Below are 15,951 nucleotides of genomic sequence, written 5' to 3' on the forward strand. Positions count from 1 at the left end.
CGGACTGATCCCTGGGATGTCCTATGAGGAGAAATCGAGTAGAATGGGCCTATATTCTCTGGGGTTTAGATGAATGAGAGGTGATCCAATTGAAGCGTATAAAACTCTTCGAGGGCTTGACAGGGTAGATGCAGAGATTGTTTCCCCTGGCTGGAGAGTTTGGAACTAGGGGGCAGTCTCAGTATTTAGGACTGAGATGATTGTGAATCTTTACCCCCCAGAGGGCTGCAGATGCTCAGTCATTGAGTATTTTAAAAGACAGAGATCGTTAGATTTTTGAGCACTAAGGGAATCAATGGATATGGGATCGGGCAGGAAAGTTGAGTTGATGTAGAAGTTCAGCCATGATCTTACTGAATAGTGGAGCAAGCTCGAGGGGCTGGATGGCCGACTGCCCTGATTTGTTATGTTGCTTCAGTCACACAATTCACAACTCCAACCCTTTCTCATAAATGTTTATATTCAATATTAACATATTCACTAGTATTTAAACCACTGCTAATCAGGCTGTTTACCTTTAACATGTCCAAACCCCCCCAATAAACGAATACACAATAGAAGGGATTAGTACAGGTCAGGGCTCGCTCAGCGTTCTCGCAACAGTCTGCTGCTCTTAAAATATAAAAAGCCACCACCTGATTTGTTGCCAGATACTGTAACAAATTCATGCACTGATGGCCGAAAGGCAGGCCTGGCCCGGGCCGTCCCTACACTGCAGGGGAAGCAGGCCCTTGGCGCCCCACACTTCTCAGTGAGTTCTCTGTCCATTTGCAGCCCACTTGTTCATCAGAAGCCTGAGATCCAGATGCAATCTGCCCTCTCGGTAGTGTTGCTTCCAAACTCAAGCCCCAGGAGTACCGGCTGCACCTATCAGGGGATTGCCCCCCTCACAGCTTCCACCAGTTTGTGTTTCAGGGTTCTCCACCACTACCGTTATTTCATCGACTAGCTCACAGCTGGGGTTGGAGAAGGCCGACAACGGCAACATAATGCGATGCATTTCTCGCTCACAGGCTCGCTGGTCCTGCTCTTTCTTTAAGTCTCGTCCCCTGAAATAAAATGGTATAAAAGCCCATTAATTCTACACACTGCTGCACAACCTGTATTCATAAAGCGCCTTCAATGTAGTAAAACATCCCAAGGCCCGTCACAGGAGCATTATCAACCAAAATTTGACACCAAGCCACATAATGAGATATCTGGACTTCTGATAGATAGCATCTTAACGGAGGAGAGAGGGGTAGAGAGGCAGAGAGGAATTCCAGAGCTTTGGACCTAGGCCGCCAATTGTTGAGTGATTAAAATCGGGGATGAGTAAGAGGCCAGAATTGGAGGAGCACAGATCTGAGGGTTATAGAGCTGGAGGAGGTTAGAGATCGGGATGGATTTGAAAACAAGGCTGAGAATTTTGAAATCGAGGTGTGGCTTAACCGGGAGCCAATGTAGGTCAGTGAGGAGTGATGGATGAGTGGGACTTGGTGCGAGTTAGGACACAGGCAATAGAGCTCTAGATGAGCTCAAGTTTGCAGAAGGTGGAAGACGGAAGGTCAGCCAGGAGAGTATTGGAATAGTCAAGTCTCGAGGTTGAGAGTTTCAGCACCAGCAGAGCTGAGGCAGGTGATGCTACTCAAGTGGAAGTAAGTGGTCTTGGTGGATGTAGAGTTAAAAGCTCATTTCAGGTTCAAATACAACACCAAGATTGGGAAGAGTCTGGTTGAGCCTCAGACAGTTGCCAGGGATAGGGATAGGGATGGAGTCGGGGCTGGGGAACGCAGTTTCTGGCAGGGACTGAAGACAATAGCTTCGGTCTACCCACTGCTCATCTAATGCTGTATGTCAGACAGAGAGCATAATTCCAGGATGTCCTGTGGGATTGATGTTCGATCAGCACCGTGGGACAGGAGGCCATTCAAGTGGGGGGAGCGAGGAGGAATGTGGTCGTGGATGTAAAAGATCCCATGGCACTAATCTCCGGTGTCCTGGCCAATATTTATCTGTTAATCAATATAACATTAAAAAAACTGATTATCTGGGTCATTATCACATTGCTGTTTGTGGGAGCTTGCTGTGCGCAAATTGGCTGCCGTGTTTCCCACATTACAACAGTGACTACACTCCAGGAGTGCTTCATTGGCTGTAAAGCACTTTGAGACGTCCGGTGGTTGTGAAAGGCGCTATATAAATGTATATTTTTTTATATAGGACAGCTCTCATCCTAGGAATCAATCTTGTGAATCTTTGTTGCACCCCCTCTAAGGCCAGTATATCCTCCCTTAGGTAAGGACACAAAATCTGTACACAGTATTCCAGGTGTGGGAGAAAATGATACAAATTAAAAAGCAGAACCTCAAAGGAAATGATCTCAGGATTACTACTTGAGCCAGGCGCAAATTGGATTAGAGATTTAAATGTGTGGGAGGCAAGGGTTTCAATTCATGGGTCACTGGCACTAGCACTGGCACTGGGGAAAGAGGGAGCTAGCTACTATGTTGGGATGGACTCCGCTTAAACTGGGCTGTAACCAGTGTCCCGGCTAATTGAATAACTAGGGCGGTAGATAGGATTTTAAACTAATAAAGGGGAAGGGATGGTTCAGGTAAAGATAAATCTACAAGTCTACAAGAAAAGTCAAGGCTGTATAGCAGTACAGCCATTTGGGTAAAGTCAAGCAGAATGTGTCAGGAAGGGACAGAGAGTTTAACAACAGCATTAGGACATTAGCGACTAAGGCCACATCAGGGAAAAATAGTAAAACATTAAAATTAAATACGCTATATCTGAATGCACGTAGCATTTGTAAAAAGAGAGATAAATTAATGGCACAAATAGAGAGAAATTGGTTTGATCCGGTAGCCTTTACTGATAAGTGGTTGCAGCGTGACCAAGATTGGGAACTAAATAGTCCAGGGTACTTGACTTTTACAAAAGATAGGCAAAATGGAAAAGGACGGGGAGTGGGTGTCCCTGATAATAAAGGCAGTAGGGAGCAGAGAATCAGGATGTAGAATCAGTATGGGTGGAGCTAAGAAATAACAACGGGCAGAAAATATTGGCGGGTAGTTTACAGGTCCCCCAACAGTAATAGTGTTGGACAGAGTATAAATCAGGACATTAGAGGAGCATATAAACAAGGGTAATACAATAATTGTAGGGGTCTTTAATCTTATAGACTGGGCAAACCAAATTAGCAAAAGTAGCTTGGAGGACGAATTCATGGAATGCATTCAAGATAGTTTTCTAGAATATGTTGAGGAACAGGCTATTTTAGATCTAGTATTGTGTAATGAGACAGGATTAATTAGTAATCTCATAGTGAAGGATCCTCTGACGACAGAATTTCATTTTAAGTTTGAGAGTGATAATGGTTAAGTCTGAAACTAGGGCCTTAAATTTAAACAAAGCCAATTACGGAGGTATGCAGAGTGTGTTGGCCAGGGTAGATTGGGGAATCAGATTAAAAGATATGATGGTAGGTAAGCAATGGCAAACATTTAAAGAAATAATTCATAATTCACAACGAATATACATTCCCTTGAGGAATAAAAACTCCACTAGAAAAGTGGTATAACCGTGGGTAAGTAAACAAGTTTAAGGACAGTATTAGATTACAAGAGGCTTATAATTTTGCCCAAAAAAGTAATAAGCCTGAGGATTGTCGGGCTTTAAAAATCACCAAAGGTGACCAAGAAATTGAGAGAGAGAAAATAGAATGACAGTAAATTAGCAAGAAATATAAAAATACATCACAAGAGCTTTTACAAGTATGTAATAAGAAAGAATTAGCAAAAGTAAACATGGGTCCCTTAGAGGCAGACAGGTGAAATTATACTGGGGAATAAGGAAATGGCAGACTTTAAACAAATATTTTGTGTCTTCTACTGTGACGACAGATACAAAGAACATTTATGGGGAATAATGGGTCTAATGAGAGTGTGGAACTTGAAGTCATTAATATTGGTAAAGAAATAGTACGAGAGAAATTAATGGAACTAAAGCCAACAAGTCCCTGGATCTGACGGCCTACATCCAAGTGTTTTAAAAGAAGTGGCTAGAGAGATAGTGGATTGGATTGGATCACCCAGAATTAAGTCCCCGTAGATTGGAAGGTAGCAAATGTAACCCTGCTATTCAAGAAAGGAGGGAGAGAGAAAACAGGGAACTGTAATCCAGTTAGCCTGACATCACTAGTAGGGAAAATGCAAGAATCTATTATTCATGGTAACAGGGCACTTGAAAAATTACAATATGATTAGGCAGAGTCAACACGGTTTTATGAAAAGGAAAATGTGTTTGACAAATCTATTAAGAGTTTTTTTGAAGGTGTAACTAGCAGGGTAGATAAGGGGGAACCAGTGGATGTGGTGTATTGGGATTTTCAGAGGGTGCCACACAAGATTAGGGCTCTTGGGAAATATATTAGCATGGATAGAGGATTGGTTAACGGACAGACAACAGAGTACAAATGAACTGGTCTTTTGCTGACAGTACAAAGCTAGGTGGGAAAGTAAGCTGTGAGGAGGTTGCAAAGTGATTGGGCAAGAATGTGGCAGATGGAAAATAAGTGGGAAGTGTGAAAGCAGACCTTTTTTTTTTAAAAAGTGAGACTGGGAAATGTTGGTACTCAGGGGGATTTGGGTGTCCTTGTACACGAATCACAAAGTATCATACAGGCAATTAGGAAAGTAAATGGCATATTAGCCTTTATTCAAAGGGGGTTGGAGTATAAGAGCAAGGACGTCTTACTGCAATTATACAGGGCCTTGGTGAAACCACATCTGGAGTAGTGTGTATAGATTTGGTCTCCTTACCTAAGGAAGGGTCTACTTGAATTCATAGGCAGTCCCTCGAAATCGAGGAAGACTTGCTTCCACTCTAAAAGTGAGTTCTCAGGTGACTGAACAGTCCAATACAGGAATTACAGTCTCTGTCACAGGTGGGACAGACAGTGGTTGAGGGCACGGGTGGGTGGGACTGGTTTGCCGCACGCTCCTTCCGCTGCCTGCGCTTGGTTTCTGCATGCTCTCGGCGTCGAGACTCGAGGTGCTCAGCGCCCTCCCGGATGCACTTCCTCCACTTAGGGCGGACTGGTCTTTGGCCAGGGACTCCCAGGTGTCAGTGGGGATGTTGCATTTTATCAAGGAGGCTTTGAGGGTGTCCCTGTAATGTTTCCTTTGCCCACCTTTGGCTCGCTTGCCTGTAGGAGTTCTGAGTAGAGCGCTTGCTTTGGGTGTCTTGTGTCAATGTGGCCTGCCCAGGGGAGCTGGTCGAGTGTGGTCAGTGCTTCGATGCTGGGGATGTAGGCCTGATCGAGGACACCAACGTTGGTGCATCTGTCCTCCCAGGGGATTTTCAGGATCTTGCGGAGACACAGTTGGTGGTATTTCTCCAGCGATTTGAGGTGTCTGCTGTATATGGTCCATGTTTCTGAGTCATACAGGAGGGCGGGTATCACAACAGCCCTGTAGACCATGAGCTTGGTGGCAGATTTGGGAAGACTTCAGGTGGCCAAAGGCTGCGCTGGTGCCCTGGAGGCGGTGATGAACCTCGTCATTGTTGAATTAGAGTGGTTGCAACAAAGGTTCACCAGATTGATTCCTGGGAGGAGAGGGCTGTCCTATGAGGAGAGATTATTAGAATGGGCCTATAATCTCTAGAGTTTAGAAGAATGAGATGTGATCTTATTGAAACGTGTAAAATTCTTGAGGGATTGACAGGATAGATGCAGAGAGGTTGTTTCCCCGGGCTGGAGAGTCTACAACTAGGGGTCATCGTCACTCAGAAGATGGTGAATCTTTAGAATTCTCTGCCCCAGAGGGCTGTGGATGCTCAGTCCTTAAGTATATTCAATGCCGAGATTGATAGATTTTTGGGCACTAAGGGAATCAAGGGATACGTGGACAGTGCAGGAAAGGGGAGTTGAGGTCGAAGATCAGCCATGATCTCATTGAATGGTGGAGCAGGCTCGAGGGGCCGAATGGCCAACTTCTGTTCCCCGGGGCCGGGGCCAGAAGCAAATGATTTATGCAATAGAACTCCAACTCGCCAATCACCCCAGTACAGCATCTGCAACTGTGCTCGGCCCCAGTGTCCAGTTAACCCATCTCAGTATCTCCATGGAATCCTGTGTGACACAGCCTTACCGTTTGTAGATGTAGCCCACAATGATGCCAGCGCCCAACAGTATGATAATCGCCATCATTCCAATCGCCATTGCCTGACCTTGGAGGCACAAGAAAACCAATATTACACTGGGGAGGGCAAAAACAGGAACCTCACTCACATCCTGCGGCGAGTGTCTCACCTCCTGACTCCCCAAAGCCTTTCCACCATCTACAAGGCACAAGTCCGAAGTGTGATGGAATACTCTCCACTTGCCTGGATGAGTGCAGCTCCAACAACACTCGAGCTCGACACAATCCAGGACAAAGCAGCCCACTTGACTGGCACCACATCCACCACATTCAACATTCACTCCCTCCACCATCGGCGCACCGTGGCTGCAGTACGATCTACAGGATGCACTGCAGCAACTCGCCAAGGCTTCTTCGGCAGCACCTCCCAAACCCGCGACCTCTACCACCTAGAAGGACAAGGGCAGCAGGCGCATGGGAACACCACCACCTCCACGTTCCCGTCCAAGTCACACACCATCCTGACTTGAAAATATATCGCTGTTCATTCATCATCACTGCGTCAACATTCAGGAACTCCCTCCCTAATAACACTGGGAGCACCTTCACTGTGTGCGCTGACTGTACCCAGACCCCCTCCCCGCTCCAACCCTCCCGCGATCCCCCGCGCACCGCCTCACCCCCCCCCCCCCGACACGCACCACCGCCCTTACCGCAAACCCCCCCTCCCCCCCCCCCAGACACGCACCACCGCCCCCCCCCACCCCGACACTCTGCACTGACATGGCAGTGCCAGTAATTGCCCTGATGTCAGAGTTCAGATACAATACCTAGAATTCCCAGATCCTTCTTGTGTTTAGCACTGTGCCTCACGGGCTGGCTCGTTTCAATGGCTGGTTGCTTCATGGTCTGCTCACTATTGGAGGGCTGCGATTTAACTTGATCGCCAATCTGCCCCGCACTCGATTCAACATTCACTGATTCCAGCCTCACTGTGGTGGAATTACGATCTTTATTGAGGGAAGCACCTGGTATGAAGACAAGAGTGGCAAACAAATGGTGGAGGGCAGCAGGCAGTACATTACCAATATCTTACAAACTGCTCTCCTCCGCACTATACAGCAATTGTGATATATTCACAGAGCACTGCACACACAGCTCCTAACATGGCAGGCAGCTCTCTCAGAATCCTCCGGAATCTGCCTGGTTCTGTTTATTATTTAACTCTGCAGTTGCAGTACACAATATGTCCACATCCAGGGCCCAAGTTTCCTCCGAACTGGGCGGCCGTTTTTCGCGCCTAAAACGGCGCCGGAAAAAAAACGAGCGATTCTGGAGCGCCCTGCAGCTCCTTGTCTGCCTAGCGCGGCGCCCAGGGGGGCGGAGCCTACACTCGCGCCGATTTTGTAAGTGGGAGGGGGCAGGTACTATTTAAATTAGTTTTTTTCCTGTCGGCAACGCTGCGCGTGCGCGTTGGAGCGTTCACGCATGCTAAGTGTGAAAAAAACATTGGCACTTGGCCATTTTTGTAGTTCTTTGTAGCTGTTTAGTTTTTGAACATTTTTTAATAAAAGTACATTGCCATCAGCAGAGGCTTCTTGTATCAGTGAGAATGGTGCCGTCGGGAAATGGCTCCTCAATTTCTGAGGCTTCCTGCACCCTTCTCTCTTTCCCGCCAGCCGTCTGGAACGGCTCCCTTCCCTCCTCCCCCCTCCTCCCTCCTCCCTCCCTCCCCCCGCGTTCGGTCGGCTCCCTCCTCCCCCCCCCCGGCCCGTGTTCGGTCGGCTCCCTCGTTTTGTGAGGCTTGCTGCAGCATTCTCCCTGGCTGAAGCACTTTCACACAGGTAGGAAGATGGTTTATTTAATCTTTTCTTTGCTTATAAATGTTTATTCAGGTTGGATTTATTTGTATAATATTTGGATAAGTATAAATAAGGATTGATTGTAGAATTTAATGAGTTCCCTTCCCCCCTCCACCTCGTTCTGGACGCCTGATTTGTAACCTGCGCCTGATTTTTTTAATGTGTAGAACAGGTTTTTTCAGTTCTACAAAAATCTTCACTTGCTCCATTCTACTTTAGTTTGGAGTACATTTTCACTGTGGAAACTTTCAAATCAGGCGTCAGTGGCCGGACACGCCCCCTTTTGAAGAAAAAATTCTGTTCCAAAGTAGAACTGTTCGACCTGACTAGAACTGCAGAAAAAAAAGTGGAGAATTGCAAATTCTAAGATAGTCCGTTCTCCACCAGTTGCTCCTAAAAATCAGGCGCAAATCATGTGGAAACCTGGGCCCCCAGTGTGGAGCTACAAACATTACAAGCCTCCTGAATGAAGAAGTTATTATAACGAACATCATACATAACTTTCATGTTTATACATAACACAGGATATAAACTTATTTTTTTCCATATTTACAAATTTAACTTTGCCACTTGTTTTCTGTTTCAAAGAGGATACCTTCGCTCTCAAACAGAACCTTCCAAACATGGTATCAAATCTAAACTCATTCAAGGCTCATCCTGAGGAACGTTTTCTTTTCCTTCACGGAATTTCCTTGATTTTCATTTGAACTCACTAAGGTTCTTTGTTTTCCTGACTTGCACTCAGACTTTCATTCTGATTCTCTCCTGGATTTGTTTCCAGTACATTGGATTTAGGATTTGCTACTGGTGTATCAAAACTATCTAATGAGTCAGAAATAATTGAATCATTCCCACCTTCAACTCCTTCCATGTCTGTAGGTAAAATATCAATATGAACAAACCTAACCTGTCCATTATCAAACATCTTTACCAAATATGTGCAAGGACCATATATCGTCATCACTCTTCCTAGTCATGGTGATGGTTCTTCACTCTCACCTTCTGGTCTAATTTCACACTTCTCTCTTTTACTCTACCTCTATCATGATTCTCTTTCTGTCTTAATTGCCTCTCTTCTACGGACTATGCCAAATTTGGCTTTAACAACGAGAATCTGGTTCGTGGCTGTCGTTTGAAAAACAACTCTGCTGGTTGTATGAGGGGCATTTCGATATGTAATCAAAAAATTAGCCAATTTGTGATCCAATGACAACTGTCGTTTCCTTGGATTTGGATCTAACATTTGTTTTATGAGGGCACGTTTTACAATTTGTACAGTGCGCTCTGCTGCACCATTCAAAGCAGGATGGTATGTTTCACACATTTTTGCTTGTGAATTGTGCAAATTCTTCTGAACGAAATTGTGGTCCATTATCCAAAACAATCTCTTCAGGGAGGCCAAATGAAGAAAATAATTTTCGTTAAATGTCCAATGTTTTACTTCTTGTTATTTTCCACATTGGAAACACCGCAACCCACTTCAAATGGCTATCAATCACAATGAACAATTGTTGTCCTTCTAACTCAGCAAAATCAATATGTAGCCTTTGCCACATACTGGGAGGCCATTTTCATGGCTGTAATGGTACTGGTGGTGGTTGCTTGCTTACCAATTGACATGTGGTACACTGACTCACGATGTACTCACTGGCCACCATAAATAACTGCGTGCAAAACTCTTGAAGTACATTCCCAGGTGCTGGTCATGGAGGTCTCCTAATAATTTGGACCTGAATTTATTTGGTATAACCACTCTTGCACCCCACATGATACAATCTTTATCGACTGATAATTAATTCCTACGAATGAAGAATGGATGTGTATCTTTGTCTGTTACCTGGTTTGGCCACCCATTTGCAATATACTCATACACCTTTGACATCACAGGGTCACGTTTGGTTGCTCTACCAATCTCTTCAGCTGCGACTGGCAGTTCATCAATGTATGAAAAATAAAACACTTCTTCCCTATCGGGTGTAACTTGTGATGGGGAAGGCAATCTAGACATTGCATCAGCATTACTGTGATCAGCTGATCGTCTGTATTCAATATCATATGTATATGCTGACAAAATCAAAGCCTATCTCTGCATTCGGGCTGCAGCTAATGTTGGAACTGGGGACTTTGGATGGAGGATTGCTATTAGGGGTTAATGGTCCGTAACGATGGTAAACTTACGACCATACAAGTATGTGTGAAACTTCTTGACCCCAAAAATTAATGCCAAAGCTTCCCTTTCAATTTGCGCATAATTACTCTCACTGGCACTGAGAGTGCGTGAAGCAAAAGCAATTGGTCTCTCCTCCCCACAACGTGATACATGAGAGATCACTGTCCCAACTCCATACGGAGAGGCATTACATGCTAGCTTAATCTCCTTAGATATATGCCATAGTGAACTAACATGGTGCTCTCTATCAATTTGCTTTTACATTCCTTGAATGCTGTATCACATTCTTTTGACCACTTCCAATGGACCTGTTTTTTCAACAAAAGTTAATTCAGTGGATGTAATACTGTAGCCAAATTTGGTAGGAACTTCCCATAATAGTTCAAAAGACCCAAGAATGAACAAAGTTCAGTGACATTCCTGGGATTGGGTGCATTTCTAATTGCATCCAGTTTTTCCATGGTACTGTACCCTTAGTACTCCACTGAGTTTTTAAATAACTCACACTTACGAGTAGACACTCGTACTCTGTGCTTCTCTAGTCGTTTGAGGACTTCATTCAATATGTTATTATGAATTTGCTTATTTGGTGCTAAAATTAGTATGTCATCCAAACAACATACTACTCCTTCAATACCTTGCAAAATCTGGTTAATCACCCCTTGGAATATGGCAGGGGTGGAAGACACTCCAAACGGTAGCCTATTAAATTGATATAGGCCTAGATGAGTATTTATAGTCAAACATGACTTGGACTCCTCATCTAGTTCAAGCTGTAAGTAGCTGCAAGTAGTTTTGAGAAGATCTGACCACCTGTCAGTGTTGTAAACAAATTTTCTTTTCCTGAATGAACTTCACACTGGACAAGACCTCAGCTGACAGCTCGATTGCTCGATTTGAATTGGGGACATTACCCTCCAGAACCTGGTTTACAGTTACCTTATAATCACCACACAATCTTACCTTACCATCGGACTTAGGTACAACAATGGGTGTAGCCCAATTACATCGATCTATCTTACAAATAATGTTCTCAGTCTCTAGTCTTTTGAATTCTTGCTCAACTTTCTCCTTGAGTGCATATGGTCCAGAACGTGGCTTGTAATAAACCGATCTAGCTTGTAGTAAACCTGACACTCGCCTTGAAGCCTTGGATCGGACTGCCTGTTTCGCAGAACACCTTCGGATACTTCTTGATAACCTCATCCGTTGATGAAAATCTCGCTTCCACACAGAAAATCTTACTCCAATCCAGCTTCAGTGAACTCAACCAATTTCTTCCTAGTAAGGCAGACTTGTCTCCTTTCACTACTGTTAGAGGCAAGTTCTGAAATTGATCTTTATATTTCACCGGTACGGTGATACGGCCTACTACAGGAATTTTCTCTCCCGAGTAGCCTCGCAGCTCTATCTTGGATTTCTCCAGTTGAAAATCACGCAATTTGGCGCGGTATAGTGACTCCGGTACGACACACACAGATGCAACTATGTCGATTTCCATTGGTATCTTGAATCCCGCAACATCTGTGGATTTTGATGCTTTCCGAATCGCTATCCGTTAACCTCGTGCTCCTGATGACGTGTAACTCTAACATCTCCTCGTCCTGTTGCTGTTCTTCCATGCTATGTAGTCTCTTGGGATTTCTACTCATAGCTTTGAACACTGGACTCATAGCTTTGGAAGCTGGTTTACTCTTCAGTCGGCATGCCTTTGCAAGATGCCCAGTCTTTCTGCAGAAGAAACACTCTGCCTTCACGTATGGACAACTTTGAGCAATGTGTTGTCTCAGGCACCTATAGCACGACTTTGATGCTCTGTTAGAATTTCCAGTTTCTGAGACTTTGGGCCCCCACCGCCTTTTACTTTGAACCTGCAGGTGATTTACCTCGGTTGACTGACGACCGTAATTATTATTTAATTCTCGGGAATATTGTTCAGCGATGCCCATCGATCTCGCTGTCTCACAAGCACTCTCAAAAGTCAAGTCATCCGTCATCAATAACTTCCTTCTGATCGCATCATTTTTCACCCCACAAACAAAACGATCCTGTAATGCTCGGTTTTGAAAGTTTCCAAAATTACAGTGCATCAATAGCTTTTTTAATGCTACGATGTAATCGCTGATACGTACATCAGTCTTTTGATTCCGAATTCCGAAACGATAGCTTTCAGCAATTTCTAACAGTTTGGGGTTAAAATCTTCGTTGTGTCCTTTGGCTCGTCAGGCACAAGCAGATTTACAATGGTTTCGTACAATGTTGGACCTGCCTCCGATAAGATCGCTTTCTTACGTTCCAACACAGCCCGGTTCTGGACTGCATTGTCTGGAACTTCTATGTTATTTGCAGTGAAATACATTTCTAGCCAATCCACAGACACTTTAAAACGTTCCCGGTCGTGTCTATATTCCCCTAAATGTCCGATTACACCTGCCATTTTAATCTCTAGCTGGTCACACCGTGTGCTGTATTTTACCTCGGATTTTGTAGCTTTTTTGCAAAGACAGAAACTTCCAAAGTCTCTCTGTCGGCTGGCTGAATCCTTCCCCAACAAAATTTAAGCTTTAAATCATCCGAAAAATCCCATCTCGCCGCCAAATGTGATATATTCACAGAGCAAAGCGCACACAGCTCCTAACATGGCAGGCAGCTCTGTCGGAAGCCTCTGGAATCTGCCTGGTTCTGTTTATTATTAACTATGCAATAATTATAATGCAAATATTAACTACACAATACGTCCACATCCACAGTGTGGAGCTACAAACATTACAAGTTTACAGACATTACAGCAATAATCACCAGGCAGGGATGGTGAAAGAACTGCTGATCGCAAATATTGTTCTCCCCTCTCGTTACTGACTCGCTGATTTAGGCTGGGGCATCAAACCATTGTGGCTACTCTCCATGTTTGGGCTAAAATTGTGAGTGCTGACAGGGCATCACAGGCTCTCCTGTCCCAGTTTGATGCTGGAGCAGGGGTCATTCGACAGAAAACAGGATGAGAAGGAGAACATGGGAACATAGGACCAGAAGGCCATTCAGCCCCTCGAGCCTGCACCATTCAGTGAGATCATGACTACACTACATCTTTACCCTCCCTGGTTCCGTGCCCCTCAATACCGTCGCCTCACAAAAATCTGCCAACCTCAGTTTTGAAAACGAGATGTTAAACCGAGGCCCCGTCTGCTCTCTCAGGCGGAAGTAAAAGATCCCATGGCACTATCTGAAGAGCCGGGATGTAATCCCCAGAGTCCTGGGCCAATATTTATCCCACAGATCAACAGTTAAAAAAAACACAGATTATTTGGTCATATCACATTGCTGTTTCTGGGAGCTTGCTGTGCACAAATTGGCTGCCGTGTTTCCCACATTACAACAGTGACTACACTCCGAAAAGTACTTCATTAGTTGCGAAAGGCACTATATCAATGCAGGGAGCAGGTAGCCGATCGGAGTGTGAGCGGGACCATCGGCGGGGTCGTGACACAGGTGCAGGAGAGGCGGCGAGCAAGAGCAGCGGTGAAAGATCGGGGCCCAGGAGAGGCGAAAATTCTGGGTGGCGGGGGTTGGGGAGCGCCGGGGGGGTCGGGCCGAGGGCCAGATACGATATAATTGCAAGTCTTTCTTTCTCAGTGTCACCCTGTATAAATGGCCTGGCTCTGTACACTGCAGAACTAACATATGATGAAAGATCGGACTTACCTTCACAGCCTCCAATGCCACAGGACTGTCGGACTGGCCTACCGTCCCCCAGGGCCTGTACGTAGCACCACAGCCCATCGTCACCATCTGGATTTCGACAGAAACTGTGCTCTCCCACACCTGTTGTTTATCACAACATTTTGGCAATGTTAGATCAAAGCGGTCATGTTTGCTCGGATTAAGACAACAAAAGAATTCCATAGACGACTGCGAAAGGTTAATATCGGTACCTGTCACGTTGTCGGGATACAGAGTCAGGTTATAATCCCGTTCACTTTCCATCCAGTTCACACACTGCTCTCCTCGCCACGTAATGTGCTGTTGCCCTCGGTAATTGGTCCCATTGGACAGTACACAGCCTGCAACACATCACCCAACAGGTCTCAGCAATCGCACTGGCAGTCAGAGCTGTGTCCCCCGGCCCACTCACCCACCCGCCTCCCCCCAGTCGCTCTCTCTCTCCTCCCTCTCTCCCTCCCTCTCTCCCTCCCTCTCTCCCTCCCTCTCCTCGCTCTCCCCCTCCCTCGCTCTCCCCCCTCTCCCTCGCTCTCCCCCCTCTCCCTCCTCTCCCTCGCTCACCTCCCTCGCCCTCGCTCTCCCCCCTCTCCATCCTCTCCCTCGCTCACCTCCCTCTCCCTCGCTCTCCTCCCTCTCCTCCCTCTCCCCCCTCGCTCTCCTCCCTCTCCCCCCTCGCTCTCCTCCCTCTCCCCCCTCGCTCTCCTCCCTCTCCCCCCTCGCTCTCCTCCCTCTCCCCCCTCGCTCTCCTCCCTCTCCCTCGCTCTCCTCCCTCTCCCTCGCTCTCCTCCCTCTCCCTCGCTCTCCTCCCTCTCCCTCGCTCTCCCCCCTCTCCCTCCTCTCCTCCCTCTCCCTCGCTCTCCCTCGCTCTCCCTCGCTCTCCCTCGCTCTCCTCCCTCTCCTCCCTCTCCTCGCTCTCCTCCCTCTCCCTCGCTCTCCTCCCTCTCCCTCGCTCTCCTCCCTCTCCCTCGCTCTCCTCCCTCTCCCTCGCTCTCCTCCCTCTCCCTCGCTCTCCTCCCTCTCCCTCGCTCTCCTCCCTCTCCCTCGCTCTCCTCCCTCTCCCTCGCTCTCCTCCCTCTCCCTCGCTCTCCTCCCTCTCCCTCGCTCTCCTCCCTCTCTCTCCTCGCTCTCTCCTCCCTCTCCTCCCTCCGTCTCCTCTCCTCTCCTCTCCTCTCTCCTCTCCCTCGCTCTCCTCTCTCCTCTCCTCTCTCCCCTGCTCTCCTCCATCTCCCTCGCTCTCCTCTCCCCCGCTCTCCTCTCCCCCTCTCCCCCGCTCTCCTCTCCCCCGCTCGCTCTCGCTCGCTCTCCTCTCCCCCGCTCTCCTCTCCCCCGCTCTCTCTCGCTCGCTCTCCTCTCCCCCGCTCTCCTCTCCCCCGCTCGCTCTCTCTCGCTCTCCTCTCCCCCGCTCTCCTCTCCCCCGCTCTCCTCTCCCCCGCTCTCCTCTCCCCCGCTCTCCTCTCCCTCCCCGCTCTCCTCTCCCCCGTCTCTCTCCCTCCCTCTCGCTCTCCCCCGTCTCTCTCCCTCCCTCTCGTCTCTCTCCCTCCCGCTCGCTCTCCCCCGTCTCTCTCCCTCCCGCTCGCTCTCCCCCGTCTCTCTCCCTCCCTCTCGTCTCTCTCCCTCCCGCTCGCTCTCCCCCGTCTCTCTCCCTCCCTCTCGTCTCTCTCCCTCCCTCTCGTCTCTCTCCCTCCCGCTCGCTCTCCCCCGTCTCTCTCCCTCCCTCTCCTCTCTCCCTCCCTCTCCTCTCTCCCTCCCTCTCCTCTCTCCCTCCCTCCCGCTCGCTCTCCCCCGTCTCTCTCCCTCCCTCTCGTCTCTCTCCCTCCCGCTTGTTCTCCCCCGTCTCTCTCCCTCCCTCTCGCTCTCCCCCGTCTCTCTCCCTCCCTCTCGTCTCTCTCCCTCCCGCTCGCTCTCCCCCGTCTCTCTCCCTCCCGCTCGCTCTCCCCCTCTCGTCGCTCTCCCTCCCGCTCGCTCGCTCTCCCCGTCTCTCTCCCTCCCGCTCGCTCTCCCCCGTCTCTCTCCCTCCCTCTCGTCGCTCTCCCTCCCGCTCGCTCTCCCCCGTCTCTCTCCCTCCCTC

At 47.7% G+C, this 15,951-nt stretch overlaps 1 protein-coding gene across 1 annotated transcript; it reads right to left on the minus strand.

Annotated features, from left to right (window-relative positions):
* Positions 1 to 441: 441 nt before the first annotated feature.
* Positions 442 to 14,224, minus strand: pik3ip1 (phosphoinositide-3-kinase interacting protein 1). Its single transcript, XM_070886257.1, has 5 exons — positions 14,096 to 14,224; positions 13,866 to 13,985; positions 6,962 to 7,159; positions 6,141 to 6,219; positions 442 to 1,049 (listed from the first exon to the last, which is right to left on the minus strand). The coding sequence occupies exons 1-5, from the start codon at positions 14,145 to 14,147 to the stop codon at positions 842 to 844; spliced, it is 657 nt and encodes a 218-aa protein (XP_070742358.1). The 5' UTR covers positions 14,148 to 14,224; the 3' UTR covers positions 442 to 841.
* Positions 14,225 to 15,951: the final 1,727 nt, after the last annotated feature.

The sequence above is a fragment of the Pristiophorus japonicus genome, chromosome 8, assembly GCF_044704955.1.
Source record: "Pristiophorus japonicus isolate sPriJap1 chromosome 8, sPriJap1.hap1, whole genome shotgun sequence".
In the NCBI taxonomy this organism is placed as follows: Eukaryota; Metazoa; Chordata; class Chondrichthyes; family Pristiophoridae; genus Pristiophorus; species Pristiophorus japonicus.